General features: G+C 33.9%; 1 protein-coding gene across 1 annotated transcript; it reads right to left on the reverse strand.

The window, feature by feature from the left end:
- Positions 1 to 8,994: 8,994 nt before the first annotated feature.
- LOC102965820 (olfactory receptor 52E2) lies at positions 8,995 to 9,954 on the reverse strand. The gene has a single exon (XM_015540751.2). The coding sequence runs from the start codon at positions 9,946 to 9,948 to the stop codon at positions 8,995 to 8,997; it is 954 nt and encodes a 317-aa protein (XP_015396237.1). The 5' UTR covers positions 9,949 to 9,954.
- Positions 9,955 to 15,920: the final 5,966 nt, after the last annotated feature.

Below are 15,920 nucleotides of genomic sequence, written 5' to 3' on the forward strand. Positions count from 1 at the left end.
GGATACTAGCCCTTTGTCCGGTATGTCATTTGCAAGTATCTTTTCCCATTCTGTCAGTTGCCTTTTAGTTTTGTTGATTGTTTCCTTTGCAGTGCAGAAGCTTTTTATCTTGATGAGGTCCCAATAGTTCATTTTTGCTTTTAATTCCCTTGCCTTTGGAGAAGTGTAAGTAAAGGCAGAAGGCTGGGGAACTAAGCAGAAGTAAAATGCATTCTTACACATACTAGAAATTCATTATGTTTAAAAATAAATACATAGCCACCTCACTAACAGTATTCCTTAGGTCATTTGTAGAAACACTATTCATTCAGAAGCCAATGATGAACACACTTTGGCTCTATCAAATGTCTCTCCTCCCTTTAAGAACAATGTCCTGTTTCCTGATACCACTTGTATACTTTGGCTGTAAAAGTAATTTGCCTTACAAAAATTGGTTGTGTGTTTGCTAAGAAAACACAGAATCTCTGCAATGAAATATGTTGGAAGTGAAACATATAGAGCTACAAAATGATACTGAGTCTCCATGGTTTGCAAACATAATTCATTCCAGAAACATGCTTGTAATCCAAAGCACTTGTATATCAAAGAGAATTTCAAGAATCATTGGCTCAGTTGTGATCATGTGACATTTAGCATCATGTACTACTACTTGTATTGCAAGACATTGCTCGTTTATCAAGTTAAAAATTTTTTTAGAAATATTTGCTCATTTAGTGGAACACTTGCAGAACAAGTTACTTGGGATGCAAGATTTTACTGTATGTCTAATCAGGAAGCGAATACATGCTCAGATACAAGCTAATGATTGGTATTTGCTCCCAAGGACTACTTTCTTAATAGGTATATGAAAGTATTTCAAGAAGAGAACACATGAGGAGGATCATAGAGATTTGCTAAATCTCTGATTTAGGTTTACAGATTCATATGTAAGGTAGAACAGTGTGGTCAATACAGAGATTGAATCTCAATACAGAGATTTGATGTAAACCAAAGCTGGTTTACATCAGATCATGCACTATTTATTTTCTATGTTAAATAATTTGATATTTAATTTGATATTTAATTATAATAACTAGTTCTGCAACACTAAAACTCTGCTTTCTCACGTGTAAGATGGAGGTAGATTATATTTATTAGGAGGAAAAGAGATAATATGAACAAAAGGTTAATACTACACCTGATACATAGCATGGACTTAAAATATTGTAAGAGATTATTATTATTTTCATTGTCTGGAAGCTTTGATTTTTTTGCACCTGACAGAACATTATTGCTTTCACATTATCCCCAAATTTAATTGGAAAAATTTTCCTGCTGTATTTTTTAATAGATACTCTAATATCCTTAACGTATAATGATGCATTTTGAAGTCAAGAGTAAGAGAGAGGTGCCCACAAACTTAGGAATGGGTATCAAAACTGTATTTGAAATCAATATGATCTTAAATGTTGAATTAATAATAAAGAAATACATTATTCAAAACTGTATAATAGCTAGTGCTTCTGAAGCTCTCACTGTGTATCAGACACAGTTCAAATACTTACATTATTATTTGATTTCATTATTATAGCAATCCTATGGTTCAGGTGCTATTTTTATCTTCTAAGAGTTAAGGAAAATGAGACATGCAGACATGACGCACTTTGCCCAAGGTCACACAGTTAGTAAGACATAGAGCCTGTATTCCAAGCCAGCCAATGTGATTCCATAGTTTAATTTTTACAGCTATGCTAAAATGGAATAAGATGTATAACATTTAAAGATTTACTTTAATATATCTTACTTGCATTGGACTCTCTTCATGATTCAGTGTTAAGTGGAAAAAAATGAAAATTATAAAATTATGTGCAACATGAAAACATCAAGAAACTATAATTTTCACAAATATACCAGATTTTAAAGTATTTATCTCTAGACAGTGAGTTTTTTTTTCTGGAAATTTTCTTAATTTTATAAAATGTTTAATGTTGAACATATATAATTTTTGTTTTCATAAAATATCATTTAGCCATAAAAATTAAAAATATTAAAACAAAGTAAAAATGAATATGTACTGTTTAATCATTTCTTATACTTGACATTTTTCTGGTCACTTTTTAACTTAATTCATAAATAAAAGCTAAGGGACGCCTGGGTGGCTCAGTAGGTTAAGCATCTGACTTTGGCCCAGGTCATGATCTTACAGTTCTGAATCCCGCATTGGGTGATCTCAAGCCCCGCTTTGGGTGAGCCCTGCTTTTCTCTCTCTTTGTCTCTGGGGATAATTTTTTCTGCCCCTGATGGATTCTGTCTCTCTTTCCTTCCCTCCCTCTCTGTCTCTGCCTCTCACTCACTAGCACTCTCTCTCTCAAAAATATAAATGAATGAATGACAAGGTTCCTAATTGTACATAACACTCCTGTACACATACACATAACACATCTTCATTATTGATCATTACTATCCTATTTCTAATATCCTAAGAAAAATAAAACATGAATTCATCCTTGATCCCTCTCTTTCTCTTACCATCTACATCAAACATATCAGGCTACTGTATGTATTGTGCCTTCAAATTAAATGCAGAATCTGAGCATCTTGAGATAAATCCAAGCTCTTAATCCAATTGAAATTCAAATTATAAGGTCCCTAGAAGACGTAATAAGATAATGTATTTGAGACTTTGAGGAAGGAAAAGATTTCTTATTTTATTCTGTAAAAAAAACTATCCAAAAATTAAAGGGCAAATCACAGACTGATAAAACATATTAACAATAAATAGTTCTGACAAAGGTAATGTAACTTCACTATATAAAGATCTTCTATGATTTACTTATTAAGAAATGAAAAAAGCAATATAAAAGGTAAGGAAAAATTTGCATATGTACTCATAAAGATATGTAAGATTCAATAAATGTAATAAAACCTGCCTAGAAACTTTAATTGTAAGGCAAATACATATTAACTCCTTAATGAAATGCCTGTTCATGCCGTACAAGATTGGTACAATTAAAAAAAAAATAAAATATTGACAATATGAAGTGGTGACAATATAAATAGGGAGCAACTGAAAACCTCTTAAGTTGATGGTGGGGGTGAAAAGTATTCTAATGTTAAATATACATTTGGTTACACCTATCCTGTACCCAAAATTCCACTGTTGGTCATTTCACCAAGAGAAATGGAAACATTTACCCACAAAAAAGCCAATATTTAAATGTTCATGGCAACTTTATTCACAATACTACTGCCACAGGGGAAACAATTCAAATAAACTTTCACTGAACAACAGATAAACACATCAGGGTATATTCATCCAATGAAATATTACTCAGCAATAAAAAAGAGAAGAATTACTGTACATACTACAACATAATAAATATTAAAAATGAACACTTTTATGAGTGAAATAAGCTAAAAGGAAAAATCTATATACAGTTTGCTTCGATGTATTTAAAGTTCAGGAACAGGTGACACAACCCTACTGTGATAGAAATCAGAATCATGTTTGTCTATCTTGGGAGACAAGAGAACTTCCTGGAGAAATAAAGACATGCATAATTAGATTTACATTTGCTACATAAGTACCTTCACTTGCCAAAATCCATGGAACTGTACACGAAAGATCTATACATGTTACTATATGTAAGTTACTCCTCAAAAAGTAAAAACAAAACAAAACAAAAAACAACGAAAAAAAAAAACAAAATACAAAATACTTCAGAAAAAAAAAGGTACTGAATAAGATGAAATATCTACTCCTTTGAGCTCATAAAGGCAAAAACATTCCACCAGAGTTAGAACAAACCCTGCTATTGGAAGTCAAGTCTGGGATGTGATTTACTACATCAGAATGAAAACTGAAAAAAACTATTAGGGATAATTTTTGGGGGCTCATACTTCCATGAAGGTGTATGGGCATAGTTTGCAAATCACACTGTCAACCTCTGAACTCAAATGATCCAAGCACCTTTTGGTCACTGCCTCTCAGATATCCTGAAGCTCCAATGAGAAGACAAATTTTTGCCTTGAAGCTCTCTTGGTAGAGACCATCACAAAATTTCTGGACAGGAGTTGATTTGTAGGTACAATGACGGTAAAATTTATAGGAGAGAGGATAAAGTGAGCAAGTGAGACAGGAAGTAGGAAAACAAGAGATTTTAGAAAGAGCGTAAAAGGAAATAGGGAAATATCCCACTTAAGAGGGATCTTCAAACCTATAAAATGCAACACATAAAGTCAACTAAAACATTCACAGTAAGAAAAAAAATCAGTCCAGAAAAAATAGAAATAACCAAACAAAATGAGAAACAATTCAAATATTTGTATCTCTCAACTTCAAAAACAAAAGATTAAAATTTTTAAATATATAATAACTGAGTAAAAGGAAACAACCAACTAAAAAATGGAGAATCATGTAAATTATTATAGTCATGTGATTATTATAGTCGAACTTTATAATTGCTGAATACAAATCAAATAAAAAAGTGAGAATCCTAAGAAATAACTACAGAAAATTTCCAAACAATACTGAATAATTCACTAAAGATATAGCATAAAAGAGCAAAACAATGAGAGGTTGTTGAATAATATTTACATAATTGGAGCATAAATTAAGAATAAATAGTATTTATAGAATTTTTTAAAAAAGAAACTGGAAAATAGGATGAAGGAGCTATATTAAAAATATTATGGATGAGAACTTTCTAATTACAAAAATAATTATAAGTATTTACATCAATAGTTTATTTGATGTATAGTAATAGTATAATAGTATAATAGTAATAGTATGTAATAGTTACCAGCCTATTATATATAATATAATATGTAATTACAACCTATAATATAAAATTATATCACACAAATAAATTAAAGTTTCTTTTTTTTTCAACATTTTTTTTTTTATTTTTATTTTTGGGACAGAGAGAGACAGAGCAGGAACGGGGGAGGGGCAGAGAGAGAGGGAGACACAGAATCGGAAACAGGCTCCAGGCTCGGAGCCATCAGCCCAAAGCCTGACGCGGGGCTCGAACTCACGGACCGCGAGATCGTGACCTGGCTGAAGTCGGACGCTTAACCGACTGCGCCACCCAGGCGCCCCAATTAAAGTTTCAATTGATCAAAGATAAAGAGAAAATAAAAGGACATATAAACAAGAAAATTCAGACACCAAAAAAGGAAAGACAACCTGACTGGATATAAAGTTCTTAAAGACAACAAAAATAGCAGTTAGGAATTAAATACTGTTTTTACTATTCTGGAGAAAAATAATTGCCAATTTCAAAACTGATTCTCGGCTAAATTATCACTTATGAAAGAGAAGAGAATACATAGTCAGAAATAAAAATAAGAAGAAAAATTTTACCTCCCACATATTGAGACTGAAGGGATTCACTTAATTTTAACCATTTACTTCATATAAAATACAGTATACATACATAGCACTTCTGTGTTGTCAGTGGGGAAAACGATGGACTAATAATTAAATGATTGTAGAACAATTAGCTTCTCATTTAGAGAGAGAGATACACATACACATACACATACTCACACAGATACACACAGAGACAAACCTGAGAGAGAATTAGATCCATATTTCATTGAACAATTCTGCTTTATTAATAAATTAATGTCATGTGTTAATACCCATATCTTACCTTGGGCTCCTTTATCTTGGACAAGGGTTTAGGAGCCTTTAGTTAATCTGGACGTTGATCCCAGGAAGCACAGTAATGAAGTGGAATACTACTATAGGAAAGGCAAAAACTCCTATAAAATTGCTGTGCTGGTTACTATTGTGGGCAACAATATATTGTAGTAGAGTCTCTGAAGGACTAAACACACCTTAGAATTGCCCCCTAAAGGATGAGAAACTTACATTGCTTAAAAAATTGAAAATAGCCTAGAAATGAAATATGAGGATAATGGTAAATAAACTCGCTGTATATATATGATGCAGTGATAAACACCAGGAAAATATAAATATGAATATATCTCAAACCAAAAATATTGTGTGGGAAATGATGCTTCAGAAATGTACATTCATTATGATTTCCTTTATACAAATTTCTCAAAAAGAAAAAAAAAAACAACCCACCAAGCTATATGTTTGTGAATGCATCTCTCACTTTTTCAAAAAAATGAAGGCTGCATGTCAATCACTTACATCAAGTTTAGGATAGTGGTTACACCTAGAAAAGAAGAGAGGGTGATGGGTATAGAAATGATCTTAGTTTGCATGTAATTTTTAAGTTTTATGTTGGCTGGAAGATGTACAAGTTTTTATATATTATTCTATGTTTTCTCTGATTTTAAAATATTTGGCAGTGATATAATAAAATATCAATGATATCAGAAGGTTGTATATGATTAAATGTAGTATAAAAGTAAAACGTACTGACTGTTCTGATTATATTAAATTAGTAAAACATCATACGTGTAACATAGAGGTAAAGCAAATAATTATTGGGTGAATCTCTGAAACACCATTTTAGATATCAATACATTTGTCTATGTGAGAAAGGTAAAAGATGGTGCATTCATGATATTCTGAATATGAAGCAGAGATAAAACCACACTGGTGTGATTTTAAAATTATAATGATACCAACTTCTGTTTAGTGACTTTTTATTGTATTTATGCATGTTTTTACATGCATTTGTTACATGGAGATATAATACCCATAGTAACTGTAAGAGGTAGAAAGTAGTAAAATTCCCTTTACTGAATTGCTTAGGTAGGTTAAGCACACTTAGATCAGTTAAGTAGTCTCCCCAAGACATAGAGTGAGGAATTGGTAGAGTTGGTATGGAATACAAACATTCTGACTCCACTATACTTAAATTTAACCACTTTACTGTAATATCTTTGATACAGGCATTCCAGAAAAAAGTATGAAGTTTCTTCAAAAAAATATGGGGCACATGGGTAACTCAGATGGTTGAGCTTCCAACTCCAACTCAAGTCATGATCTCACAGCTCATGAGTTCAAACCCTGCGTAGGGCTCTGTGCTGACAGCTGAGAGCCTGAAGCCTGCTTCAGATTCTGTGTCTCCCTCTCTCTCTACCCCTCCCCAACTCGGGCTCTGTCCCACTGTCTCTCAAAAATAAATAAACATGAAAAAAAATAAAAATAAATAAAAATATAGAACTACTCTGATCCTGCAACTCCACTTCTTGGTAAATATCTGAAGGAAATGAAATCAGTAACTTGCAGAAATAAGTACACCCCTGTGTTCACTGGGTCACTAGTCATGGTAGCCCAGATAAGGAAACAACCTAAATATATGTCGACAAATGAGTGGATAAAGAAAATGTGGTATATATAAACAATGGAATATTATTTAGTCTTGAAAAGAAGGAAATCTTTTCTAGAGGACATTACGCTAAGTGAAATAAGTCAGACACAGAAAAGACAAATACTATAAGATCTCATTTTTATATGGAATCTAAAAAAAGTCAAACTCATAGAACCAGAGAGTAGATCAGTGGCTAGGGAGTGGGGGGAAGAGGGAGATAATGATAAAGTGTAAAATCTTTCAATTAGAAGATGACTAGGCGGTGGGATCTAATGTACAGCATGATGATTACAGTTAATAACATGGTATTGTATTCTTAAAATGTGTTAGAGTAAATATTAAGTATTCTCACCACAAAAAAAAGGTTAGTACGTGAGGTGATGGATGTATGAATTAACTTGATTATGTAATCATTTCATAACAAATATATATATATATATATTAAATCATAACGTGTACACCTTTAAAAATCACATTATGCAAGCTAAATATAGACAGTTTTGGTCAAATTTCCATAAGACTGGGGAGATTCCCAGTTAACTTTTAATCCTATATGCTCTAAACAACCTTAAAATGAAATGAGACAAAGTTATTTTAGGCAAAGAAAAGAAAACTCCTCACCAGAAAAATTGTATCAAGGAAATATTTAAGTTTATTCTTCAGACATGAGTAAAATCATTACAGATGAAATTCAAAGAAGCAAGAAGGAATGACTAACAATAGAAGTGGTAAATATTTGGAAATATTTACATGAATATTGACTTTCCAAAACAATAACCCTATGTTTGTAAATTTCAAAATGTATAAGAAGTAAGTTAAACCAGCAATAATATATAACTCAGAAAGTAGAAAAAGAGACTAATTTTTATTAAGACTCTTTATGAACAGAAAGCAGTAAGACTGCTGGTTTAGATTAAAATTTGATAAGTTGTGTGGGCATGTGTAGGACAATGGCAAAAATAACTATAAAATTATGTATAAAATCAAAGCAAAGCAAATGAGACTTCTGGTAATGATTAAAAAATTCTAAAGAAGAAAATCTTTGTTGTGAAATATTTGTATCTCAGGTTGAGGTAAAGAGAATAAGTAAATCTGAGATTTAATTACTAGAAAAATAATAATTATGTTAAATGTGCATGAAATTAGTAGTGTATTTGAAATATGAAAGATGTCAGACTGAGTTAAATATAAATACTTTGATATTTCTAAGTGGAGACAACATTAAATATCAAGATCTTAAAAGGCTGAAAGAAAAAGGAAGGACGTTTGTAAGTTGAGTTTGCTTATAAGTTTAAACTCTGTAAATTTCATAAAGTCAGGTAAAGTGGAATAGTTACCATTATATCCCCAGCATCCTGCACTTATGAAAATATACACTCAGAAAACCATTATATTTGGAGAAGAAAGAAGCTCCATTAAACATCAACTAATCTAGTGGCAATGGATGCATTCAAAACTTGTGATATATGAATATCAATCAGATATTGAAATGAATAGAGAAAATGACATGACCTGCTAAATGAAATTTTAAGGGAGGAAGAGTTTGCAGCAATGGATATTGAGAAGTGGTCTGAAAAGCAGGTGGAAATGAAATGCATTTAAATACTTACTGAACAGAGCCAATATAGATATATATTTTAACATAATTTTTGTGAGAAGGAATTTCTCTAATTCAAGTTTCATGAGATTTCATATTGAACCACACATGCATTAGGTGTCATTCTTTTTCCTTTCCTTGTTTCTTTAATATTATTTTCTTCACACGGTCATAAATCTGTTTGGTTCTGACTCCATATATGACAGGGTTGAGCATTGGTGGCACTACGACATAAAGATTGGCCAGGAGTATGTGGATATAGCGGGGGACGTTATGGCCAAAGCGATGTGTCATAAAGGAAAAGAGGGCTGGTGTATAGAAGGCAAGAATTACACAAACATGAGAACCACATGTGCTGAGGGACTTGAGTCGGGCTTCGCGGGAAGGAAGACGGAAAACGGCACGGAGTATCTGAACATAAGAAAGGGCAATGGCTATGATGTCAAATACTAGATTACAAATTGCACATAAGCCATAAATAATATTGATCTTGATGCTGGCACAAGACAGGCGAGCCAGACCCATATGTTCACAGTAGGTATGGGGAATGACATGATTCCCACAGAAGGGCAGTCGCAAAATAAGAAACACAAATGGAATCACAAAAATAAATGCCCTCACTAACACACCAACACCAATCACAGAGACAATCTTGTTGGTGAGGACAGTGCTGTATCGAAGCGGATCACAGATGGCCACATAGCGATCATAAGCCATTGCCAACAAGACTGCTGACTCCATAAGTGTGAAGCTGTGAATGAAAAACATCTGCATGAGGCAGGCTTCAAAGATGATCTCTCTGAGGTTGAACCAGAAGATCCCGAGCATCTTGGGGATGGTAGCTGTGGACAGACCCAAATCAATAGCAGCCAACATGGCCAGGAAGTAAAACATAGGCTGGTGTAGGCTGTTCTCAACCCAGATCACAAACAGGATAGTGAAGTTCCCCATGAGGGCAATCATGTACACAGCACAAAAAGGAAAGCCAATCCAGACATGCAATGTTTCCATCCCTGGAATCCCCAGCAACAAGAAGGAGACGAGGTGGAATTGGGTGTCATTGAGAAGGAACATTCTTTTTGGTAATGCATAAGCCTTCAGAAATGTATGCTGACCCAGATAGTTCTCTGTATCACTAGAGACCTAAAGATAATGTAAGAACACTTAATTAGCTACTTTTTCTCATTATCATATCACTGCCAACAGAATCCCCCTTCAATTTTGACCAATTTAGGATTTTGCTAGCTTCTAAATATAGTGACGGAAATTAATTCCAGTTGATTGACAACACTCCGGGATTAACACACAGGATAAACAATAACTACACACACAAAAAAAAACCACACAGGTGCATCGATTTTATGCCAAAATATTAAAAATTACCTCAAATGGTTAAATTGGTTCATCTGTTAGTATTTAGTAATAATTTTTACAAAATATGATTGGGAATAATAGTGAAAACAGTAATATCAGATACTAATTAGTGAGGTGCTGTCCATTATTTACAAGGCTTTATGTCAGAATCTGTGCAAAAATCATCTCCAATATTTAAATAAAAATGCCTTTCAAGAAGAACATTAATTTTACTTATTTTACATAAAACTTATCTAATGATCAAAGAGTTTAAGTGGCTTGCCAGAAATTTAAAATGTTTTCAGTGGAAGGTCTGGAAAATTAAGTTAGGGAGGAAAATAGCAAATGGAAATAAAGGAAAAGATGTGCTTCACCTATTTTTATATACACTACAACCACACATGTGCACACAATACTCCACACACATACAAATACATACAAATTATAAATCTTTTTTAAAACTCACAACATCTGTCTGTATAAAATTTGTTATTTTTTGTTTTTAGCTAAGGCAATTGTGACTTTAGGAGTCGAAGACACATGTCAAAATGTCAATAAGAAAACTAGTGAGAGGGGAAAAAAATAGGAATATTGGATAATTAGGTGCTTGATAATTCAATCATTTTTTAAGTTCCCTAAATGTATTACACATCTTCATGTAGCTTGTTTATAGCATTTGACAGGGGAGTATTTCCAAAATATTTATTCATTCATATGGGTAATTATTTTATAATAAAAAGTCTCTTTTCTGATTATTTGAAGATTCCATGGCAGCAATACTAATTGTGGCCTCATCCTCAGCAAGAAAGCAGGACATGATGAAAACTCTGACATAAGGAGGAGGAAAAAAACAGAAAAAGTGTGATAAAGTATGGGATGAGCAGTTGAATATGGATGGTAAATGTGAAGAGCAAAGCCAGGAAACTGGCAGTTTCAACAGGAATAGAGGCTATTTCTGTAAAGTTACGTCATAACAGTGAAATTGTGAATACTTTTAAAAGGTATGACAATGGACAAAAGGAGTAAAAGTAGAATTCAGTCAGAGGCAAGTGTTTCTGTGAAGCCCAAGGGTGGAAATTAGCAAAAAAAAAAAAAAAAAAAAAAGCAGTTTTTCTTTCTTCCAGTATACACATATAGAACAGTTTCTCAGTTAATGGGGAATTTACTCGGGGCATTAGTTGTAGATATGATTGCGAAGGGTAAAAATAAGCTACCTCTGGTTTTTCTAAGAGAATAGTACTATATTTTGTGATTGCAAATAAGATAAGGGAATTATGTCTCCCTGGTCATACAATTATATTTCACAATGATGCAGTATGAGATAATATGAGATAAGACGTCAGAAAATGGTGTGAATAAACCAACTAGAAGACAAATATAGACAAAGAACACAAAAACCTAGAGTGGAAATAAGGAATACGGAGACAGGAATAAGATCTGATTTCTCACAATTGAATCTTTATGCTCCTGTGGACATTAAATAGTTTTTCTTAGGTGACTATTAAAGAAAAAATTTTGGAAAACCCCAAGGGCAACGTGAATATATGAACATGAGAAAGAATAGCAAAGATAGTCTTACACTTGTTGACGAGGTCTTTAGTATTTACAAAAGTTTAAGTGGGGCAAAGTTACAGTGAGATGGATGTGTTAAAGGAAGGGTTACTAGTAACTTTGATTCTTATCTTCCAAGCCAAGAATACCTACAATCATGTGCTTAAGCCATCTTGAATTTTTACTCCTTCCCGGAGATATGTTATGCATCTGATGTTACCATAGGAATACCCTGATATCTTCTTGACTCCCTTGTGTTTGAATTGATAAAAACATCAGTGTTATACCTAAGCCTCTCATGGACAAAAGTGCATTAACAATAATGGAAAGTTCCATCAAAAATTTTTGAAAAGCATCCTTCAAGACATATTTAAGGTCCATATACAAGGTGCTGATGAATTACTTGATCCTTTCTGGGCTCCTATAGGATCTAATACAGATTTGTATTACAGCATTATTACAAGTGTCACTCATGCTTACATCTCTGTATCTAATTTAAAATGTAAACTACTTACCAAACGTGCAGAATCTACTGTATCAAGGAAGTTAATATTTAAGTGATTAATAATTAATAAATTATTAATGGTAATAAATATTAGGGGTTAATAATAAATAATTCCTGGGTCAGACTAATTTGCTCTCTAATCTTCTTGTTAATAGTTTTATATTAATGTATGCATTACTCATTTGTTAAATAAATACTACAGAATGTGTTTTATGTGTCAGAAACTGTTCTGAGACATTTTAAAATTGAGATCTGTGCAATCATGCATAATAAAAAATGTTATATATAATCTGATGCAATGTTTATAAACAAAGATATGCAAGAAAAACAAATTTCTATAAATAAATGCATGGAACTATCCTATCAATAGTGAAAGAAACTCTACACCAACATTTTGATCTAATCATACAATCTATTCTTAAAGTTAATACAGAGTAGAATTTCTCAAAATTATTATTCTGATTCATATGTACATACCACTTCTCAGTATCAAGGTCAAATGCTTCCCTATAAATGCCAACACTGCCTCACATCCTGACATCTGTAACTAAAATATAAAACATTGTAACTGCATTACTGTAATCTGCAGAAAGATAAATGCTATAATACTAAACATTTCTGATGTTTTTCCATCTCTCTGGGTTGCATCTTCTCATTTTCCTTTAAAGACATTTTTCTGACCATTCATTAACTATTGGTGATCCTTAACCATCAGCTGTAGTTACTGCTCTTTCTCATCCACTTTAATCTGTACAAACAATCCCATTCACATCCATTGCTTTGATAGCTATCTTTACAATGAAAAATCCTAAGTAAAAGTTGCTAACCCTCAGAATTTATCAAATTCAGGTTCTCAAAACCAAATTCTTCTTGGCAATTACTTTTGCTCTTCTTTTGCCAAAATATTACAAATAAAATATTCCTAAAATTGAATCCCCAAACCTGTCTCTACCAGACTCCCAGTTTAACTCAATCTTACTTTCACTCTTGTCTAATATCAGTAAATGTCATTACCATTTAACTATTTGACCAATTTAGAAATATGAGCATCATCCTCTTCCCTTCTCCACCTCTTTAAAAAAAAAACTCTATTGATTCTATTTCTAAAAATATCCTGAAAATCAGTACAGTTGTCATCATCCTCACTGGAACAGTTCCAGCCATCATTTCTTGGGTTGATTATGGCACAGTGCTTTCTAGTGCTGAAAAGCATGAGCTCTGTAGCGAGACTAATTGTGTTGAAACCAGCTTCATGACTTATTCACTCTAGAGTTGAAGGAAAGTAAGTAAAGTATTACTTATTAGCTGTGTGAGCCTTGCACAAGAGCTATAACATTGCTATACCTATGTTTCTTCATCTAGGAAATAGAAATAAGTGTAAATAAACCTTTCAAAAATTAAACCCTTAATTTTAGAATAGATTATTATTTTAAAACACTCCGAACCATGTTCCAAAGATACTAGTTATCCATCATTTCATGGATATCAGGCAGAGTGATTTTTTCTAAAATGCACATTGAGTGTATTCAGGCTGAAATCCAAATGCTTTTACTAAAATTATATGGCCCTTTCTGACCATGATCCTACTCATTCTCTAAGCTTCAAGCCTTATTCTTCTTTGAAACTTATCTCCTGTCTCTTCTTTTCCTATCCCTCTCTTTCCCTTCAGCCATCACTGTGACATAAGGAGGCTCTGTGAGCTGGGAGATGGGGAAGACTCACCAGAATGAGCACCAGGATAGAATCCTGTCTCTGTTTTATCTCAGCCTGCTCAGTCTTTATGAGGGTGCTACTCTTTGCCTGTGAGGAGCCTTCAATAGAAAATCCCCAGGGTATCTGGGTGGCTCAGACAGTTAAGCGTCTGACTTCGGCTCAGGTCATGATCTCATGGTTTGTGGGTTCAAGCCCAGCGTCCGACCCTGTGCTGTCAGCTTGGAGCCTGGAGTCTGCTTCAGATTCTGTGTGTATCTCTCTCTCTGTTCCTCCTCCACTCATGCTCTGTCTCTCTCTCTCCAAAATAAATAAACATTAAAAAAAAAAAAAAGAAAATCCCCTGGTACCAGTTTTATAAAAAACACAAAGTCTCTGAGGAGTCTATTTTCTAATCTAGTCCTGAGTCATGAATGGAAAGACATGACTTCTAAGGAAATGAAGGCAGGAAAAACTAAGGTTTCTTGGTTGTTTTGTGAGTCTCCATTAACCTTTAGGTAACTTGCTCTGTGTTAAAGCACACGATGTTTGATACAGATCATTCTCTCACCATCCCAGATCATCACTATGGGGGACAGTATAATTTTGTGTTCAAGAACAGGGCTCTCAAGTCAGAACACTGCTGTTCTACTGGTAGCTCTTTACACTTCAAAATTTTGTTTTCCATTTATTTAACCTCATAATTTTGTTTTCCATTTATTTAACCTCATAATTTTGTTTTCCATTTATTTAACCTCATAATTTTGTTTTCCATTTATTTTTCAGTTGTTCCCTCTGTTTTACTGCACCAACCTATTTCTCAGTTCATAAGTGTAATCAGTTACTCTTTCAATTCTTTTTATTGACATTCACCATTGTGATTAAATTTTGAGTTACACACAAAAGGCAAAATTAACATAAAATTTTGTAATGAAATTCTGTAAACACTGTAAATCAATAATTCAAATTTTTTGAAACATTTATTCATTTTTGAGAGACAGAGTGCAAGCAGGGGAGGGGCAGAGAGAGAGGGAGCCACAGAATCGGAAGCAGGCACCAGGCTCTGAGCTGTCAGCACAGAGCCTGATGCGGGGCTCGAACTCAAGCTGAAGTCGGATGCTTAAGTGACTGAGCCACCCAGGCACCCCTGTAAATCAATGACTTTAAGCAGATGCTAGTACTGTGTTTTGAATGTTTCAAGTCGATCTACTTATTCTATGAAAAATAAAAACTTTATCGGTGCAGGTATGGTCCCACACAGTCCTTTTGCTTTGTTTCTTCCTCAGTAACTAACCAATAATATCACAAAAGTTAGACCTGTTGTGGCTTAGTTAATGCTTTTAGGGTCTTCATGGGTATGTAACCACTGCAGTACTCAGGACTCTGCCTTCAAAAAGGGGCCCTTCACTTGGGGTTTAATCTCTGTGGTATTTGGGATGTTACCCTGTATCAAATTTTTAAATAATTTTATCTTTGCATTTATTTTCTGTAATGGAAATCTGATATGAAAATGGGGCAGGTGCTGGGGCTGGGGAATGTAAGAGTCAGGAAGCCTGTATGAGTCATGCTGACTCATACATTCTCATGGGCTATACCACCCCCCCCCACCCCACATATTCCCAGGATATTCCCTGCTTAGAGACTGAGGCTGCCTTTGGCATGCTCCTAACCTCAATTCCTATCCACACCTGTACCAGTGCTCCATTCACAGGACAGCGACCCTGTGCTCCTATGCATGTTTGCACTTACCCCATACGTTTTTCCTATACCCCAAAGAAAGCAAGGTAAAAGAGAACATGGAAAACACCATGACTGTTTAAAAGACAGACCATGGTGGGGGGCGGGGGGGAGCTCTTTTTCTCCCTGCATATTGAATAAATGGCCAACCAACTTCACTTTGCACCGGGCTTCTCAGGTCATGAAACCTGCCCTGGTTAAGACATTGGCT

This window comes from Panthera tigris, chromosome D1 (genome assembly GCF_018350195.1).
Source record: "Panthera tigris isolate Pti1 chromosome D1, P.tigris_Pti1_mat1.1, whole genome shotgun sequence".
NCBI lineage: Eukaryota > Metazoa > Chordata > Mammalia > Carnivora > Felidae > Panthera > Panthera tigris.

What these genes read in the sequence shown, in the direction of transcription:
- LOC102965820 (XM_015540751.2), bottom strand. Translation starts at nt 9,948, where the DNA reads ATGTTCCTTCTCAATGACACCCAATTCCACCTCGTCTCCTTCTTGTTG.